This window comes from Doryrhamphus excisus, linkage group LG1, assembly GCF_037039965.1.
Source record: "Doryrhamphus excisus strain RoL-2023G ecotype Guam linkage group LG1, RoL_Dexc_Guam_v1.1, whole genome shotgun sequence".
NCBI classification, from domain to species: domain Eukaryota; kingdom Metazoa; phylum Chordata; class Actinopteri; order Syngnathiformes; family Syngnathidae; genus Doryrhamphus; species Doryrhamphus excisus.
Window position 1 is genome coordinate 16,312,190 of NC_136357.1, and position 18,866 is coordinate 16,331,055.

General features: G+C 45.9%; 1 protein-coding gene across 14 annotated transcripts; it reads left to right on the forward strand.

Annotated features, from left to right (window-relative positions):
* Window positions 1-434: 434 nt before the first annotated feature.
* Window positions 435-18,696, forward strand: ap3b2 (adaptor related protein complex 3 subunit beta 2). 14 transcript variants are annotated; one of them, XM_078791570.1, is made up of 29 exons: window positions 435-679; window positions 6,438-6,513; window positions 6,793-6,867; window positions 7,056-7,151; window positions 7,218-7,378; window positions 7,496-7,562; window positions 7,709-7,891; window positions 7,958-8,149; window positions 8,423-8,520; window positions 8,597-8,651; window positions 8,736-8,807; window positions 9,607-9,669; window positions 9,733-9,865; window positions 9,962-10,071; window positions 10,134-10,310; window positions 11,042-11,228; window positions 11,306-11,436; window positions 13,079-13,117; window positions 13,705-13,819; window positions 13,993-14,161; window positions 14,231-14,372; window positions 14,439-14,517; window positions 14,646-14,755; window positions 14,946-15,174; window positions 15,246-15,330; window positions 16,378-16,475; window positions 16,623-16,643; window positions 17,075-17,213; window positions 17,815-18,695. In XM_078791570.1, exons 1-29 carry the CDS (start codon window positions 567-569, stop codon window positions 18,008-18,010), a joined length of 3,411 nt encoding a protein of 1,136 aa, XP_078647696.1. In that variant the 5' UTR covers window positions 435-566; the 3' UTR covers window positions 18,011-18,695. The 14 variants fall into 14 exon arrangements, with proteins under 14 accessions (XP_078647696.1, XP_078647706.1, XP_078647698.1 ...); XM_078791553.1 differs by lacking the exon at window positions 435-679 and adding an exon at window positions 2,504-3,778 and having other exon boundaries at window positions 17,815-18,696; XM_078791556.1 differs by lacking the exon at window positions 435-679 and adding an exon at window positions 2,505-3,778 and having other exon boundaries at window positions 11,306-11,424; window positions 17,815-18,696.
* Window positions 18,697-18,866: the final 170 nt, after the last annotated feature.

The window sequence follows — 18,866 nt, forward strand, 5'->3', positions numbered from 1 at the left end:
TAATAACTGGACCTACACAGTGTCGCTGATTCTCACATAATCTAAACAAGTTCACGTTCAAGTTCTTTTTTTACAAATACATTGCGTTCAGTTCAACATTCTCAGAAAAATGACCATGTACAATCTGCACGATCTGTTACTTATATTATCTTTACTTCTGGGTTTGGCTACAAAGGGGAAAATGTGTTGAATGAAGGAAAACAAAAAATAGAATAATACAAATTATTCTATGTAATTGAATAATGAATAAATTAAACATGAAAGAATAATAACAATATTGTTAGAATTGGCATACATGCCATATGAAAGTGTTAAAGTAACAAAGCTAAGACAATCGCTTAGTACACAAATGTACTAAACATTTCCGGGTTCCTGACCTTTCCCCCTCACGTGATCAGTGCGTCAGCGTCCTCGCCCCGCCTTTTCCTCTTTCAATCATTGTCCCCCTCCTCCCAGGGATAACACACTGGCTGTGCATCTTTAAGGGCCGTGAAATAACCGCTGCCTTCGCTCCCAAATCTCGGTCGCCTCAGGCTGGTGAGGTGCAAGCACAAAAAGCCACAACCATGTCTGCCAGCTCGGCCTTCAACGACGAGAAAGGGGGTTCCTCCAGCGTCGGGGAGCCCGAATATGGCCACGACCCGGCAAGCGGAGGGATCTTCTCCTCGGACTATAAAAGGTATGTGTCCACTAGTGTCGGTGCTGATATGTAGTGGAGGAATAAATACCTTTTTCCATTTCCAAAATACATGTTTAATGTATTTTAATGTTAACAGCTAGCCAGAATGTGGCTATCTTTGAATGGTTGTCTTTCCCGTCGGATGGAATCTGAGGTCGTGATTTGGTTTGCTGGAGTGCGCGAGCACTGATAGTTTTCCTTGTGCTGTTGTGACCTTCTCGAAGATTCGAGAAAAGGATAACATGGATCGTGTCACACATTGTCATATTTATGATGTGAGGCGCAGAAGGCCCCTTTTACTGGCAGGATAAGCTCTAATAAGGCCTCGGCTCCATCTTTTTTTCAGCACCACCCCTGCTGGACAGCGCGAGAGAGATGATGTCACGTGATGGCCCCTCTTTTCAAAAAACACTAAAGTTATTATGTACACTTAGGGTTGCAAACCCTTGGAGACTTTGCGTGGAAAATAGCGTCAATAAACTGAAGATGTATTAAAGTGCGGGTTACTACGTACAGGTAATAGAGAACTAGAACGTGTGTACTCTTCCTAACCGCTAGAGGGCGCTTATTCCTTGTTGATGTCAGAACTCGATGCTGGAAGCGGAGTGTTTCTGGATAGTATTTGTCATTGGCTTACATGGAGGCTGCAGTGGTTCTGTCACTTCCTCTTTTTGGGAGTCTCTCTCACTGTTTTTGATGTGGTTGGACTATAGACTGATAACTGTCATCTCACTTCCATCCATTTTGAATGCCTTGAGGCACAACGAGTCACTTATGGACAATTTAGAGTCTCCAGTTAGCCTATTATGTTTTGGCTTTGTGTATCCATGACCAGGAATGTGAAAAACTTGTGTATGTCCTCTACGATCAAAAAGAAAGAGTAGTTTGTCATTGTTTGTGGTATTTAAAAAAAACAACTTCAGGGATGTTTGACTTTAGAAGCCCCACTCTGTATGGAGTATTTTTGTGTATTTATGCTCATTTAAAGGGTTTTATTTTGAAATATGTGGGTCAGGAGTGTCTAAATTTTTATCCACCAAGGGTCACATACAGATACATTTGAGTATGTCGAGCGGGCCATTTTGTGGTCAATATTATTTTTTAGAATATGTCAATAAAAACGGTTAAAATAAAAAAGTGGTTAGCGGGCAGACCTCACAGCTTGGAGACCAGGGTTCAATTCCCACCCTCGGCCATCTCTGTGTGGAGTTTGCATGTTCTCCCCGTGCATGCGTGGGTTTTCTCCGGTTACTCCTCCCACATTCCAAAAACATGCTAGGTTAATTGGCGACTCCAAATTGTCCATAGGTATGAATGTGAGTGTGAATGGTTGTTTGTCTATATGTGCCCTGTGATTGGCTGGCGACCAGTCCAGGGTGTACCCCGCCTCTCGCCCGGAGACAGCTGGGATAGGCTCCAGCACCCCCGTGACCCTTGTGAGGAAAAAGCGGTAGAAAATGAATGAATGAATGAAAAACTCATAACAGTCTGTACTAGGCATTGCCTGAGACGGCTATGAAAAGGGGGAACTTACGTGACCTTTGACCTTGGGCATGTGGAGGAGGCGGGGTAAGGAAGGCGGAAGACATGCTAATCTATTTGTGCTCAACTGCTTTGTATTGGGCTGCACAGCGAGTGAGTGGTTAGCACGCTGGTCTCACAGCTAGGAGACCCGAGTTCAATTCCACCCTCGCCCATCTCTGTGTGGAGTTTGCATGTTCTCCCCGTGCTTGTGTGGGTTTTCTCCGGGTACTCCGGTTTCCTCCCACATTCCAAAAACATGCTAGTTTAATTGACCACTCCAAATTGTCCATAGGTATGAATGTGAGTGTGAATAGTTGTTTGTCTATATGTGCCCCGCCTCTCGCCCGAAGACAGCTGGGATAGGCTCCAGCACCCCCCGCGACCCTCGTGAGGAAAAGCGGTAGAAAATGAATGAATGAATGTCAATAAAAACATGCCACAAAAGGACCTCGAGCCAGAGTTTGGGCACTCCTGATATAAGCGACATGACTCAACTCTTCACCACTAAACATGAAGGATTGTATTCAGCCGGCAGCAAACAAGACCAAATCTGTCGGAGCTGTGTCACATCATCGTCGTCATTTTCATCCCATTGGGCAAGAGCGAATGAAAGAGAGAGAGAGGCAGGGTGTTCCTCATCACGACAGTGCCGAGAACGCTGAGTCATGTAAGATGATGCAAACGGAGGCTGAATGTTGAAAAGCTGCGACCGTCGTAATGAGCGAGAGGATTTAGGGCTGCCTTGAGAGCCTCTGCAGGCTGGACGCAAAGCCTCGTGAGGAGAAAGAAAAAAAAGGCTAAAATGAGTGAGGTGAACTGATGAGGCGGTGGAGCGATGACAGAGAGGGGGGGGGGTAGTGCTAAGTGGCAACGTGTCATTATGCGAGGGCTTCTCGGTGTGTGTGTGTGTGTCAGTGACTGAGCGACAGGGAGAGGCTAGCGCCGCAACAGTGAGCATGTGAGCAGCAGGAGGGTTCGCCATCGCCGACTCCACCCCCCTTCTGTAGCCAGCATCTTTTTACCAGAGCAGCTGATGGCAAGAACACAAAGAATCCTACAACAATCTGCTGGATTCTGATTACCGTTCCCCGTCGCCACAGAGACGTCTCTTTTTGCTGAGAACTGGAGCGCTTTTGGAGAAGCTTGTTGCATCATCGTCCACATTGGATAAATTGTATTTGTTATATTGTAGCTGTTCGGAAATAGGACAAGAGGAGCTGCAGTTCTGTGTGCACTACAACAGGATTCTACAAGTTGCATCAGGTCTTATTGGCAAAGTTTCCACAAGATGACCGCCATGCAGAAGCTGCTGCAGCTGCCCGTGAACGCGGTGAACATGGTGAAGACTGTGCAGAGTCAAGTGCAGGGCCTGGAGGAGGACAAGAGCCCCGTGCTGACCCCCGACGGCGGTCAACAGGCCTGGTACAGTGCACTGAGGCCCGATGAGCTGCGCCACCTGCGCTCTGGGGGCATCGCAGGAAGTGGGGGTGGAGACGGAGGAAGAGATCAGGAAGAACGTGCACCGCTGGAAGATGGTGGCGGCAGTAGTGGGAGTTCCCAAAGTCAACCTTTGCGGTAGGATGGAAATGTGCTGCGGTTTCGAGAAATGTACACAATGAGTCAGTGGTTCCCTGCAACGTTGGCAAGCCTCAGGACATAAGTTTATACAATGGCGTGTGTTCGAGTCCCCATTACGGGGATCAGCTTCTCACCTAAATTAGTTTGCTGATTAAATATGTCTCTTGCTCATTTAAGTATAAAATGTTTTTGAGAGGTGCATCGAGCTGGCTTTTTTTCTCTGTCAAGTCACCTGAGCCCTGGGGTGCTCCTGTGGTTAAATAATTCAAAACTGCTTGTAGATCCAAAATTAAAGAAGGAAGAGTTGGTGTTGAATTACTCGTGGGTCTTTGGCCAGAAACCTAATCTGAGTCTCATTTTCCATGAGGTATATCTTTTCTTTCTTTATTGTATTTATTTTATTTACTAGCTATTATTGTTAATGATGAACAAACAACTCATGGTGCTGTGCTCACCTTCTTTGAATTTGACATCCAGAACCTAGTCATCCTCAAACAGTCCATGCAGATCATTGCAGAGGAAGTCTGATCATGGCGGTAAATAATTGAGAAGGGTCATTAAATAAATAAGCAATGGTTAGGTGCCCTGGTCGTTTGCTGTTTTGGAGAAGAAAAAAAATGGAAAAAGTGCAGATTGGACTACAGGACGACTGTGGAAGCCATGGTCTGCAGGAAATGATTTCTTTGCACCTTTTAGTTGCCGTGGAAACTGGTTTGTGGAAATCTATTCAATTATCGGTGTACACGCGCCGTTGTATGAGGATGGACTAGAATGAGGCTTGGGGTGATTATTTCCAGGGTCTAACACTATTCTGGCCGATCACATGTTTCCATCTTGCCCTGTCCTTTCCATCTTCTTCTGCCAGTCTGCATGTCCTCTTCGAACCGCGTTTAGAAACTCCGTCCTGTGGAAATCTAAGCGCCGTCTCCAGACTGTACATCAGGGCTGGTCTCAATACTCTACAGTAAATCTTTCCCTTCACTGTTGAGTTATTCAGGACTCCTGATACTCTTCTCCACCCTGCCTGCCCTCAGACTGACCAGTTGACACAAAGAACTTCCGTTAAACTCCTCCACCTTCCTCACCTCTTGCTACGACTGACTCCTATCCAGCTCATTCCTCCACGTTCTTCCACATGCTCTCTCCAGATCACATTGTCCATAATCCTTCCATCTTGCCATCACACTCTTCTCACTCGTGACCACATTCCCATCTCTGTCCTTGATCACCCTAACCTGCTGCACATCCTTCCCATCACGCTCTCCCCGCCTTGCCAATTTGTGCACATCCTTTTCTCCTTATTGTCTAGTCTCTCAAACAACCCATGAAAAGGCTGTCTTTAAGCCTTTGCCACTGCAATCTCCGCTGCACGTTTCATATCTTTGCACTGCTGTCTACTTTCCTCATCAAGGATTGAGTAAGGACCTCAAACAATGCACAACGATGAGCCAATTCAAGAAACAATACAAGCAGTTGATGTTTGCTAAATACAAGGATGAAGAGTCTTGAACCAGTCATGATGTGCTATATATATCACTATATTGACACTTACTATGGTACCCATTATGTCATTGGATGCTCATATCATTATTAAAAAAACAAACAAACAAACAAAAACCTTAAACTGTATTATGGAAAGCAGGAAGTGAACAAATGTAACAGTTACTCATTGTAAAAGTACCAGATGGAGGGGTAGGATTTAATAAGCTTTGCTTCTTCCTACTCCTTTTGGACATGTAGAACTGTGAACTGATTATGGGATGCACTCAATTGTAATCTGATGCATGTTCAAATGAAATTAAACCATTACCATTACCATCCCTCTTGCTATCCTAATTCTTCTTTGCTGGTCTTTTTGGAGCTAAACGTTCTTGGACCCTTTTTGTTTCACCACCAAGTCTCCTTATCATTTTGCATCTGTCTGGATGACGCACCTAGCACCTTCCGGCCTGTTTTCCTCATCGCTTTTGCTGTATTTCAGATCTCGCTACCACAAAGAGCCTCTCTCACCTTATTTCTGAAGTCCTCACAGCAGCTGTCATTCCTTAACTTTCACTATTCACTATTACGTCCTGGTTCCTTTCCTCTTTTAAACAACAGAAGTCATCCTACTTACCATCACGCTACGGAGTATACGGCCGTACTCTCCCCATATCTCACGAAATAAATCAAAGTTTACTACAGTCATTTCTGTTCGTTTTGCACCGTAAATGTACCACCGTCTGTTCTTCCATGTTCCTGTTCCTTAACATTATGCCTTCCCATCACCTCCTCATCTTTTCTAACTCCTTATCCTCTCCTTTCATTGTGCCCAAGTTTAGATTGGCTACTCTCACTGCTACGCTGCTGCCGTTCCTCATCTTTCACACTTCTTCCCCATCTCTTCTCTTTGTTGCCGACCAACAGGAGCATAGTCACAAGGCTGGCGTGTGACTTCTTAATGGCTGGTTTGCAATTGGCAGCATAGAATTGTCCAAGATGTCTCACGAAAAATGTACAAATTTGGATTTAGGTCTGACAAAGGCGGTCGGTCCACCTTAATACTGTCCACATCTTCCACGATGGACGCTTTTACCAGTTAAACCACAGACATACCCTCTATTCCAACAAGCATATTTCCGTTTTGTGGATAATTTTGTGTCTTTTCCTTTGTTAGACATGATGACCTGAAGGAAATGCTGGACAGCAACAAAGACTCGCTGAAGCTGGAGGCGATGAAACGCATCGTGGCCGTGAGTAGTCATCATCTTCATGTTAGAGTTGCTCCAAAAGCTTTACTGCATCTAAAATCCTGAAACTTCACTGTGAGAGGCTTACATAAAGTGGGGATAAACTGCCACGAGAAGGACGCTGTGAGCTGTGAAATATTCATAATGCTGCAACTCCTTGCTCAGTCAGTATTCCTGCAGGAGCACAAGTAGAAAAGATATGAAAGTCCAAATCCTGTGTGCCGTGATGTCACCTTGTGAAATCCTGAGTTTGTGCTTTTGCGCTTCGTTTCCTCTCCACAGATGATTGCTCGAGGTAAAAACGCATCAGACCTTTTCCCCGCTGTGGTGAAAAATGTGGCGTGTAAAAATATTGAGGTATGCATAATTCCTCCCTCCTCTCAGTGTAATGTATGCACTCGCTTATCACAGTTTTACAGCCTCATGTGGTTTGGCTTTATCTTACTCGAATGAAATAGCAATTTCCTCCCACCGCGCTTTATCTGCTCACTTCACTGTTTTGTCGGGTGAAAGTAATCTTTTTCCCCCTTCTGTGCTCCATCCAGGTGAAGAAGCTGGTTTACGTTTACTTGGTGCGGTACGCCGAGGAGCAGCAAGACCTCGCGCTGCTCTCCATCTCCACCTTTCAGCGAGGCTTGAAGGTAGAGCACAAAAGCACAAAGCCTTAAGCCGGGGCCGGGTTAAGAGGAATTTTCTTGCTTCTGCAGGATCCCAACCAGCTGATCAGAGCTAGCGCCTTGCGGGTCCTCTCTAGCATCCGAGTCACCATCATCGTTCCCATAATGATGCTGGCCATTAAAGAGGCCGCGTCCGATATGTCCCCGTATGTCAGGAAGACGGCTGCCCACGCCATCCCCAAACTCTACAGGTACACTTCTAAGCAGGCCATAGCTACAAAGTTCACAGAACATTGGAGAATGGAATTTGGGGGAAAATGACGTCTCCACAACAAATAAATCCGTTATTGATTCTTGTGTGTCCTCAGTCTGGATCCAGAACAGAAAGACCAGCTGATTGAAGTCATTGAGAAACTCCTTGCTGACAAAACCACTGTGAGTTTTTCCTTGATTCATCCTAAAAAAACAATTACAACCAGACAGTCAAATGTTACGTGCCTCATTAACCCAACATGTAGTAAATATCTGCAAGAAGGACTAACCCGAGTGCTTATCTACACACCGAACATCTACTGTCATAGCTAGTGGCGGGCAGCGTGGTCATGGCCTTTGAGGAGGTGTGCCCCGAGCGGATTGACCTGATCCACAAGAACTACAGGAAGCTGTGTAACCTCCTGATCGATGTAGAAGAATGGGGTCAGGTGGTCATCATCAACATGCTGACCCGCTACGCTAGAACCCAATTCCTCAACCCAAACATCAACGTGAGTGTGATGTCATTTGACCTTTCAACCTTGTAGTTATCATGAATTTTTTCATCTTTCATGTAGGAGTCCCTGCTGGAGGAGGGCGGTGAGAAGACCTTCTACGGCTCTGATGACGACGAGGACGAAGATGAGGAGGAGAAGGAGAAGAAGGCCGAGGCCGCCGCCATGGCCAAGAGGAAGCCGTACGTGATGGATCCCGACCACAGGCTGCTGCTGAGGAACACCAAGCCGCTTCTGCAGAGCCGCAATGCAGCTGTAAGCCTCCCACCCCCAGAGGCTTGACCTTGCTCCATGTCAACAAACCGCTGGAGTGTCGTCAAGTATCACCAGAATGAACCTCTCACTCTGAGATGAGGACACTTTCTTGAAGGAAATGACTAAAAACCTCAATGCTCTCCTTCCATAACGAGCCCTTATGACGTTGTGAACTACATTTCAGGGGGTGTTCAAAATAAGCAAAATGAGGTAGCAGGTCTCTGTGATTACTTCCGACCATTCCAGTTGAATTGATTAGTTTTGTTTGTTTAGGTGGTGATGGCTGTGGCTCAGCTCTACTTCCATCTTGCCCCCAAAGCAGAAGTCGGGGTGATCGCCAAGGCTCTGGTGCGTCTTCTGCGGAGTCACAGGTGGGCTTAAAAGTTTATAATTAATTGCCAACTGATGCATCGTCTTCACCTTTAAAGTGGGCTGCTTTTGTTCCAGTGAAGTCCAGTATGTGGTTCTTCAGAATGTGGCCACTATGACCATCAAGAGAAGGGTGAGAGGCGCTTTATGTGTGTGTGTGTGTGTGTCATTGTGTGTTTGTGTTACTTAAAATCTCTCCTCCATGTGTTTGTCCCAGGGGATGTTTGAACCATACCTGAAGAGCTTCTACATACGCTCCACAGACCCGACCCAGATTAAAATCCTCAAGGTTGGTAGTTTCAATATGACACTCAAAAATGGCAAGATGAATCAAGGAGGCAGGAACTCCCAAAGCGGGAAAATCAAAGGAGCAGGAAATGTACAGGAAAAGATAGCTGAAATGGTGAAGTGACAGGGAAGGATTAGTAAACAGTTGGAGACACAAACCTGCCAACATTTGCTGCATTTCGCTGTTTTTAGCTCTCTGAAACGTGCATAATGCTCCGCCCCCTGCACACCATCCTTAGAACTTAGAGGCGTGATGTGCACTTGATGATATCAAGATCATTGCTATTTCCTGTGTGTATTTGCCTCTCACATTCATGAAACACCATCTCCATCCATCCATCCACCGCTTATCCTTGCGGGCATGCTGGAGCTGGAGGCGGGGTACACCCTGGACTGGTTGCCAGACAAACAACCATTCACACCACACTCACATTCATACCTATGGATAGTCACCAACTATCTACCAATTAACCTATCATGTTGTTGGAATGCATTAACTGATAAGTGAATTTGGAATATTTTCATAATTAGAGCATAGAAAACCTGCTTACAGCCTTCTAAATACTGTGTAACATCATTAGAGCGCTTTAGACATGAAATAACACCCCTATAGTCCACTTGAAATTGAGCCTATCCCAGCTGTCTTCGGGTGAGAGGCGGGGTACACCCTGGACTGGTGGCCAGCCAATCACAGAGCACATATAGACAAACAACCATTCACACTCACATTCATACCTATGGACAATTTGGAGTCGCTAATTAACCTAGCATGCATGGATGTTTTGTTTTGTCTTTTGCAGCTGGAGGTTCTCACCAATCTGGCTAACGAAACCAACATCTCCACCATTCTCAGAGAGTTCCAGGTACATTCTAGTCCTGACATCAACAAGGAGCCGTGTACTGATTGAGTTATCTCTCTTGGACAGACGTACATCAAAAGCATGGATAAGGATTTTGTCGCCGCCACCATCCAAGCCATTGGCCGCTGTGCCACCAACATAGGGGAGGTGAGGGACACGTGCCTGAACGGCCTGGTGCAGCTGCTGTCCAACAGAGACGGTGAGTATGTTAAACCCTGAGAGGCGGATGACTGCCGGTTCTCCCTGTCCTTTCTTTGAGTGGAATATCAACAAGTATCTATGTCCTGTTCCACAGAGTTAGTGGTGGCTGAGTCTGTGGTGGTCATCAAAAAGCTGCTGCAGATGCAGCCCGAGAAGCACAGTGACATCATCAAGCACATGGCCAAGCTGACGGACAACATCCAGGTGAGTGTACAGTAGATCACCAGCTCATGTCGTGTAGTAATTGTCACGGACGCCAACGATAGGTGCCGATGGCACGAGCAAGCATTCTGTGGCTGATTGGAGAATACTGTGAGCATGTACCAAAGATAGCCCCAGATGTCCTGAGGAAGATGGCAAAGTCCTTCACCAACGAGGAGGACATTGTCAAGCTGCAGATACTCAACTTGGCCGCCAAGCTCTATCTCACCAACTCCAAACAGGTACATGGTCATGTCCACAACTCGTCAATGTGCTCTTCCACTGTGTCCTTATTGCTAAATTTAAAACTCAAAAAACTCATAACAGGGCGGCACGGCGGTCGTGTGGTTAGCGCGCAGACCTCACAGCTAGGACACCAGGGTTCAATTCCACCCTCGGCCATCTCTGTGTGGAGTTTGCATGTTCTCCCCGTGCATGCGTGGGTTTTCTCCGGGTACTCCGGTTTCCTCCCACATTCCAAAAACATGCTAAGTTAATTGGTGACTCCAAATTGTCCATAGGTATGAATGTGAGTGTGAATGGTTGTTTGTCTATATGTGCCCTGTGATTGGCTGTACCCCGCCTCTCGCCCAAAGACAGCTGAGATAGGCTCCACCACCCCCCGCGACCCTCGTGCCGCCTTGGGCATGTGGAGGGGGCGGGGTAAGGAAGGCGGAAGACATGCTAATCTATTTGTGCTCAACTGTTCTGTTTTGTGCTGCACAGCAGATGAGTGGTTAGCACGTAGGTCTCACAGCTAGGAGACCCGAGTTCAATTCCACCCTCTGCCATCTCTGTGTGGAGTTTGCATGTTCTCCCCGTGCATGCGTGGGTTTTCTCCGGGTACTCCGGTTTCCTCCCACATTCCAAAAACATGCTAGGTTAATTGACGACTCCAAATTGTCCATAGGTATGAATGTTTCCTTCCCGCCTTCCAATTAATATAACCTCCCCTCATTCGTTCCACCTACAGACCAAACTTCTGACGCAGTACGTCCTCAACCTGGCCAAATACGACCAGAACTACGACATTCGTGATCGGGCGCGCTTCATTCGCCAGCTCATTGTGCCCACCGAGAAGAGCGGTGCTCTCAGCAAGTACGCCAAGAAACTGTTCCTCGCCCTCAAGCCTGCGCCCGTCCTGGAGTCTCCATTTAAAGGTACAGAGGCCATCTAAGATGCCAAGCTGTATTTTTGTCGCTTGTCCGACTCTTAACCGCCATCCGTCCCTCACCAGATCGAGACCACTTCCAGTTGGGTTCATTGTCCCATCTGCTGAACGCCAAAGCCGGGGGCTACCAGGAGTTGCCTGATTGGCCTGAAGCTGCCCCAGATCCCTCCGTGCGCAACGTGGAGGTGAAGGAGTCTGTGCGTGCAGTGGCAACAGTAACATACAGAGTCACACTGACGGTCGGAGGGGAGCGAGTGTGGCTCCTGCTCCAGATGGCTCAAACAGCAGGCCTTTACATTCGAAATCATCCACTCACTCACCGCTCATGTGTACCCTCTTTACTTTGCTCCCATCTGCTGATCCATGGAGGAGGAGGCCTCACAAAGCAGATGTTGTCTATTTTTTGGGGGCAGTGATAACCAGACAAAGAAAGTCCTCTCTGCTGCAATTACTTCTGTTGTGCAGCAGCTCACTCGCCTCTCCCCACCACCCCCTGCTGTCTTGTCACCCATATTTGAGCCAGTAGCACATCGGAGAGGACATGGAGTCAGGCACCGTCTATAAAGTATGCTGAAGATGACCCGTGGGTTGTTTTTCTAGAAACAGATAAACCTTCAAAATCCAAGACAACCTGCTTCATGACGCTGGTTGACCTCTTTGTTTGACTTCTCGTGCACATTTTTCAAGAAAAGTAGATTCCATTGTACGTCTTGTATTATATTCTTTGTAGATGACGGAGATTAGTGTCCATGATCAGACTCTTGACTGTCTATGTGCCATTGGCTCCTCATAATTGATGATGTGTTGTTTTTTTTTTACTCAAATCAAAACTTGAGCAGAACTTCCTATGTCAAAATCAAGACTTGATTTTGAATTTAGGGGACAAGGTCAAGCTTTGATTTGTGTAGTCATGTTTCTTTTAACCATGCAGATTATAAGACATGAATCTCAAGAGAAGGTTGTTGTTGGGAAACCTTTGAACCTAACAAAGAAATCTGGCTAGCGGGATACATTTTCTGACAGGATGTCTTAACCTCCCACGCAGACAGAGGAAATCATATCTACCGGCGAGGGGCGAATCGGATTGCTGGGAGACTGGCGAGAGGTGCTCTCCCTTAGGTTTGGGAGTGTGGTGGTTGTTTGCTCTGTCTTTCCTTTCGCAGTCTTTCACTGACAGGATTATGATAGTTATGTTGCATATGATAGAACACCACCAAGGAACCGTACGGACATAAGGAAATGCCCATCAAAATACGACAGGAAGTAAAATCATTATGTTTTGCTATAGATCACAACCAAAGTTATGGGACTTTCTACACAGAAACCATGCTCCTCACACGTCAGAGTAGTTACAGGAACCTTACATGAGCGAGCACCTTGGGGACAGAGGCGAGGAAAAACGACAAGATTAGAGAGCAGCGGAGTCAACAAAGCACCTCCAATATTTTCCTCCTTTGCATCAAATTAATTTTGCATGAAATTTGCATTTGTGAAACCGTCACAAATGTGGTCGGAATGGAGTTATTTTTGTGTCTGCATGTGTAGTTCCAAAGTTCCAATCCCGTTGGTAAAGATTGCTGTGGTGCCTTTTTAAAATATCCACTTTCCACTGTGCTTTTGTTGTGAAATGGAGGGGAAATAGTTAATCATTTGCAGCTCTTGTCTCTGTATCTGAACTGTTGTCACGATCCCCCCCCCCTCCCTTCTAGACCCAGAAACCTTCCTTTGCTTGTCTCGTTACATCTCCTGATGTTTTTCTTTTTTTGTTTTCTTCTCTTGAATCTTCCCTCCATCTCACCTCCATCCTCATCTTTCTTTTCTTCCCCCCACGTCCGCCAGGTATTTACGCTGCTTGAACGAGTCACAACATTGACCAGCGTGAGTCAGTTAGCGCCACAGCCAACCATTTTAGCGGCAACCCCACCCCAGTGCTTCTGAAGCCCCCCCCCACACACCCACCCACCCACCTGCTCCCCCGTCCTGCTCCACCTTGGCCTGATCTAGTCGCTGTTCTGTGCTTAGCTCAGCTGAACGCCACCTCCAACACAACGCCCTCCTCCCGCCTCCCTCATTCTCCTCTGCCATTAAAGAAGTGATTCTTTTGTAGAAGGCCCTCTTAGGGAGACGCTTTAATGTGTTTTGTCTGCTCTCATTAGCTGACTGTAGTGTGATCGCACAAAGAGGGTCTCTTTAAGTAAAGACATCACTTCTCTTAATGGAATGTAAAAACACCCATCTCCGCAACTGGCCATGAAGCCATCACCTGGTGCTTGCATCCATCTTGACCGACATTTGTTATCAGGGCCGTCTTTGTTGCCCGACTAGACTTCGCTGCAGCAGGCGGGACAGCTGGCTTCATCTGTCTGCCCTCCATGGCCGTGCTGCTGCTGTTGCCAGCCCACGTTTGCTGCTCCTGTCTCGGAGCTTTGTCGCCCTGGCCTGACGCTCACCTTTCGGCCCTCCAGGTACCCGAGTGGACCAAGTGCAGCAGCCGAGAGAAGAGGAAGGAGAAGAAAGTGGAGAAGCCGTTCTACTCGGACTCCGAGGGCGAATCCGGCCCGACCGAGTCTGCCGACAGTGGTGAGTTTGGGGAAAGGTTTGTGAGAATTTGTGCGTCGTGTCTCAGTGTAGAAACACAGTACATCATTTCAGCCAGACTTGGGCGACATTCCCAAGCTTGTAGTCGTGTTTCGCTTTAGCCACACCACCTCGCTGTTTAGCCTCTTCTGATTGGTCCTTTCTCTCCTGTCCAGAGTCGTACTCCTCCAGTGGCTCAGAAAGCGGCAGCAGGAGCGGAGAAAGTGGCTCAGGATCAGAGAGTGAGGAGAGCGAAGAACCTTCCGAGTCTGAGGAAGAAGAAGACAACAAAGAGAAAAAGAAGAAGAAGATAGAATTCAAGAAGCCGGTGCAAGAAAGTGAAAGGTAGACGCTTTAATGTTTAATCATCGCCCACCCAAATTCTAATGACATGAACGTGAACATTATGAGCAGTGAGGAGGAAGAGAGGAAGAGCAAGCAACGCAAAAGCGATTCCGAGTCGGAATCGGACGAAGATGATGAAAGTGATTCTGAGAGCAGCCAATCGGAATCTGAAGACTCAGAGTCTGAGGTGGAGGCCAGAAAGAAGAAAAAGGTATGGACTCGGCTCTTGTGGGATATGTCCTGGACTGTGACGGAGTCATCTTTGCTCTTCATGCAGACGGCCGAGTCCAAAGCTAATCCCAAGCCCGTCAAAAAAGACAGCAAGAAAGAAATGTCGCTACTCGACCTTGACGATTGTAAGCTTCTCCTTTTTTTTCCATCCACCACACTTGTTTATTGAATGTACTCTACTGGTTGCCATGGCAGCAACAAGGCAGGGAATAAGTTTGACTTCTGCACACATGACAAGTCTGTCTCTTCTCAGTTGAACCTGCGCCTTCGCCTCAAGTGACACCCGTCAGCTCCTTTCTATCCAACAGCCTGGTGACCGACTTGGAGGGCTTGTCTTTGTCCGACAGTGTTCTCTCGCCCATGGTAATAGAATATATTTCCTTAGAGGAGTCAATGTACAGCTTGTATAGCAGTGTAGATTTACTATGGACTGAAAAAGTTCAGCACACAGCCATTGAGGATGAATTCCAGTTAATGTACTCACTTTTGTTATTGTATCATTATTGTATTGTTATTGATGGAAGGAAGTAGTTGATGACTCCTCCTCTCGCAGGCCATCTCACCCTGCAGCGCCCAGAAGAGCTACGAGCTGCTGCACCGCATCACGGGGGAGGGACTGTCTGTGGAGTACTGCTTCAGCCGGCAGCCCTTCGGCGCCGACGCCAACATGGTGGCGGTGCAGATGCAGTTCAGCAACAGCGCCACCGCCGATGCCAAGAACCTGCACATCGAGGACGTGAAACTGCAGTCCGGGATGAGGGTCAAAGAGTTCCCAGAGATAGGTGAGTGGAGACAAAACGTTGGGCTTTTTTTTCTATCCCCTTTTTAAACATCCTTCCGTGCTTGCCCACAGACCTGCTGCCTCCGGGGGAGTCGGCGACAGCCGTGATGGGCATCGACTTCTGCGACTCCACACAAGCAGCAAACTTCCAGCTGTGGTAAGACTCTTGGCAGTTGAGTTATGCTCCTGGCTACTCCGTAAGGCAATACAGTCATCCCTCGCCACTTTGTCATTCCAATTTTGCAGCTTCACGCTATCACAGTTTTACAAAAAAAGACAGCTGGGATAGGCTCCAGCATGCCGGTGACCCTAGTGGCGATAGGCGGTATAGAATATAGATGCATGGATGCTGTTTCATGGTTGAATACAACCTTGTATTTGGCCAAAAATATCAGTATTTAAGCACATTTGACGTACTTTTGGCTTAATTAAGCATTTTGAAGCATAAAGATGGCGAAATGAAGTAAATTACCAATATAAGACATTCAGAAAACAAATTAAAAGATGATATGTAAGATTATACACTGTTACATTGATGAGACAATAGCCACTGCAGGAAGTGCTGTAAAGAACAGGAAGTCCAAATGAAACAGCAAGCAATTCCTCCAATGCTGTATGTGAGTCTAGATTATGTCTATTTATTATTATGTCATTATTATATCATTTTCAGGCTGCGTGGGTTTTCTCCGGGTACTCCGGTTTCCTCCCACATTCCAAAAACATGCTAGGTTAATTGGCCACTCCAAATTGTCCATTGGTATGAATGTGAGTGTGAATGGTTGTTTGTCTATATGTGCCCTGTGATTGGCTGGCGACCAGTCCAGGGTGTAACACGCCTCTCGCCCAAAGACAGCTGGGATAGGCTCCAGCACCCCTCGTGAGGATAAGCGGTAGAAAATGAATGTCTACTGTATTGGGTAATAGGAGTTTCAAGTGGACTATAGGGGTGCTATTTCATGTCTAGAGGGCTCTAATGATGTTAAACAGTATTTAGATTTTTTATGCTCTAATTATGAAAATATTCCAAAGTCACTTACCACACCAATTACTGGAACCAATTAACAGCGATAAACAAGGGATTACCGTATAGTTAAAGGTGCCCTACTAAACAAAATTGACTTTTTAATGATGTTCTAACAGTATTATATGTCCTGGTTTATGAGAAATCAACCAAATAATACCCTCCGGCTGTTTACTTTTGCAGCACTCACACCCGGAAGTTCTTTGTGTCCATTCAGCCGCCCGTTGGAGAGCTGATGAAACCAGTTTTTATGACAGAGAACGAGTTTAAAAAGGAGCAAGGTGAGTGTGCTGACAATGATGATGGATCATAGGAGTAATAGAAATGTGTGTTAGTGGTATTTAGTGCTCCAGCATGCTGCATCCCGACTAACTAAAGTGTGTGAGTGACTTTACAAACATGTGTCCCCTCTGCACTGTCCCCAATAGAGACGCTTTTACAGCGTCTAGGTAAGTGGACTACTATGTCTTCTATTTGTTGCCCCCCCCCACCTCTACCTACAAGAGCCTCACGCTATTACCCCCCACCCTTCCTATCGTCAAGCCACATCAGCACAAGTTGCTATAAAGTGCAAAAGTGTAAATATCAAGTCTTTCATTACTACCATTGTTAAAACCATTGTAAAAGTTCAATCTTTAATCCACTGTTCAGTGACAAATTAGCATCTTGCAACTTCTTCTGATATGTAGTCACTCACACATTCTCCACTGAGAGGGACACGCCCTTACCTGCCAAGCACCTCCTGCATCCACCACTGCAGAGGAAGACCATGACTGCAGACACTTCCTGTGTGCTCACCCACCTTTGCTCATCCTGCGTTTGTCTGATTGTCTCTCATCAAGCGCTGGTTGATGACCCGCTACTCCACTTCCTCCTCCAGGTCAGCTGATGGGCATGAATGAGATCACGGAGAAGCTAACTCTGGACGGAAAGTGCCGGAACGAGCACACCATCGTCCAGAGAGTGACGGCCGCCGCCAACCTCAGCAGAGTCCCCTGTGGGTCGGACAAAGAGTGCAGGTAAAAACACACAGTAGAACCTCTTAAGTGGAACATCATCACTTCCCAAGTTGACTTTCAAGATTTGCCTCATTTTAAAGCCTTTCTCCTCTTAGGAAGTAGTCATTATCTGTTTCAATGTCAAAATACATACAAATATATACAAATATAAAAGCGTTTATACACCATGAATAGTTGGTGTTTTGTAAAGCATGTGTGAGAAATGTTAAGTCAATTATCCCAAAGTAACGGGAGCAATACTGACACCTCGTGGAATTATGTCGTCATTGCGCTCAAATTAGCTATCTAGCTAAAATTAGAGATATCATGCTAAAATTGACAAAAATTAGCTATGTAGCTAAAATTACAGTAATAACACGTTGAGATATCATGCTAAAATTAGCTAAAATTAGCTATGTAGCTAAAATTACAGTAATAACTCGTTGAGATATCGTGCTAAAATTAGCCATGTAGCTAAAATTACAGTAATAACACGTTGAGATATCATGCAGTCATTTCTGTCATTCATGCAGTATTTTTTTAATCAATAAATTTTTTAACACCTGTCACCTTCTTTCACTCTGCTGCTTTCGTCTTCACTCCTCGAATGCTTTGACTTCAGTCCTCTTCCTCCTGCTCTTCCTCTTCCTCCTCCACCTGTACACAGGTTCGCAGGCAGGACGGTGACCAGCGGCAGCCTGGTGCTGGTCACCGTGGCGACCAAGGAAGAGGGCGGCGCCCAGCTGACTGTCAACTGCGAGAAAATGGTGATCGGCACCATGCTGGTCAAGGACATCCTGCTGGCGTTGACGCAGTGACGCGCTGTAGCAAACCCACGCTGATCCCAACCACTCTTTTCCACTCTCTATCCACCTGCAAGGAATTTTCTGATATGGTTGAAAGTGTTTTTATGGTGACAATCAGACAGAACGTCTCATCTTTTGTGAAGTAAGACTGACTACAACTTTGTCGCCCCCTGGAGGCAGCCTTCAGAATGACACCTCGTGTAAGTATCGTATTTGTTTTTACGTTCTAGATGTTTATAAAAAGGTAGCTAATAGAATGTAGCATGACAATTCCATCCCAAACATTAAATGTTTGTGTGACAGTGCTACTGTTTGGGTGTGGTGTGTATATATGGAATATAACCAGTTATGTGATCCTTTTTTAAACACAAATATCTGGGAATATGATTTTTTTTTTTTACTTTGGGCCTTGAAATGTAAGAAGCTAGGGAAAATATCACAGACTATATACATTTAACTTATGAAAAATATTTAGTTAATGAAAGCTAGTTATTATTGTTTTGTAGTTTCTACAAATTAGTAATTTCTTTTACAATTTCCATTCAATTTAATGAGTACTGTATGTTATGATGTAATCCATTTCCTGTTTTTTCTGGCGCTTCACATGGCAAGGAGTATATTTATTTGCTTATAATGTTGGTGAATGTCAAAGAGGTTTTTACCAAAGCAGATAAAAACGAAGAAACACATCTTTGGCTCAACTGTATTGTCATTTTTTGCATGTATTAGAACAGTATTTCAGTGGTGATCATGGGAACTGTGTGCTGCTTGTTGAGGTATTGGGAGGGTTTTTTGTAATAGCACAAACAAAAGCATATGCAATTCTACAAAAAAAATGTACTACAAAAAACATCTTGCCAATCGATCG

Excerpts from the sequence above, each read along its gene's own strand:
- ap3b2 (XM_078791553.1), top strand. The coding sequence starts at position 3,492 with ATGACCGCCATGCAGAAGCTGCTGCAGCTGCCCGTGAACGCGGTGAAC. Across the intron at positions 7,563-7,708 it reads TCCTTGCTGACAAAACCACT|CTAGTGGCGGGCAGCGTGGT; the intron begins GTGAGTTTTTCC and ends CTACTGTCATAG. Across the intron at positions 8,808-9,606 it reads CCCAGATTAAAATCCTCAAG|CTGGAGGTTCTCACCAATCT; the intron begins GTTGGTAGTTTC and ends TGTCTTTTGCAG.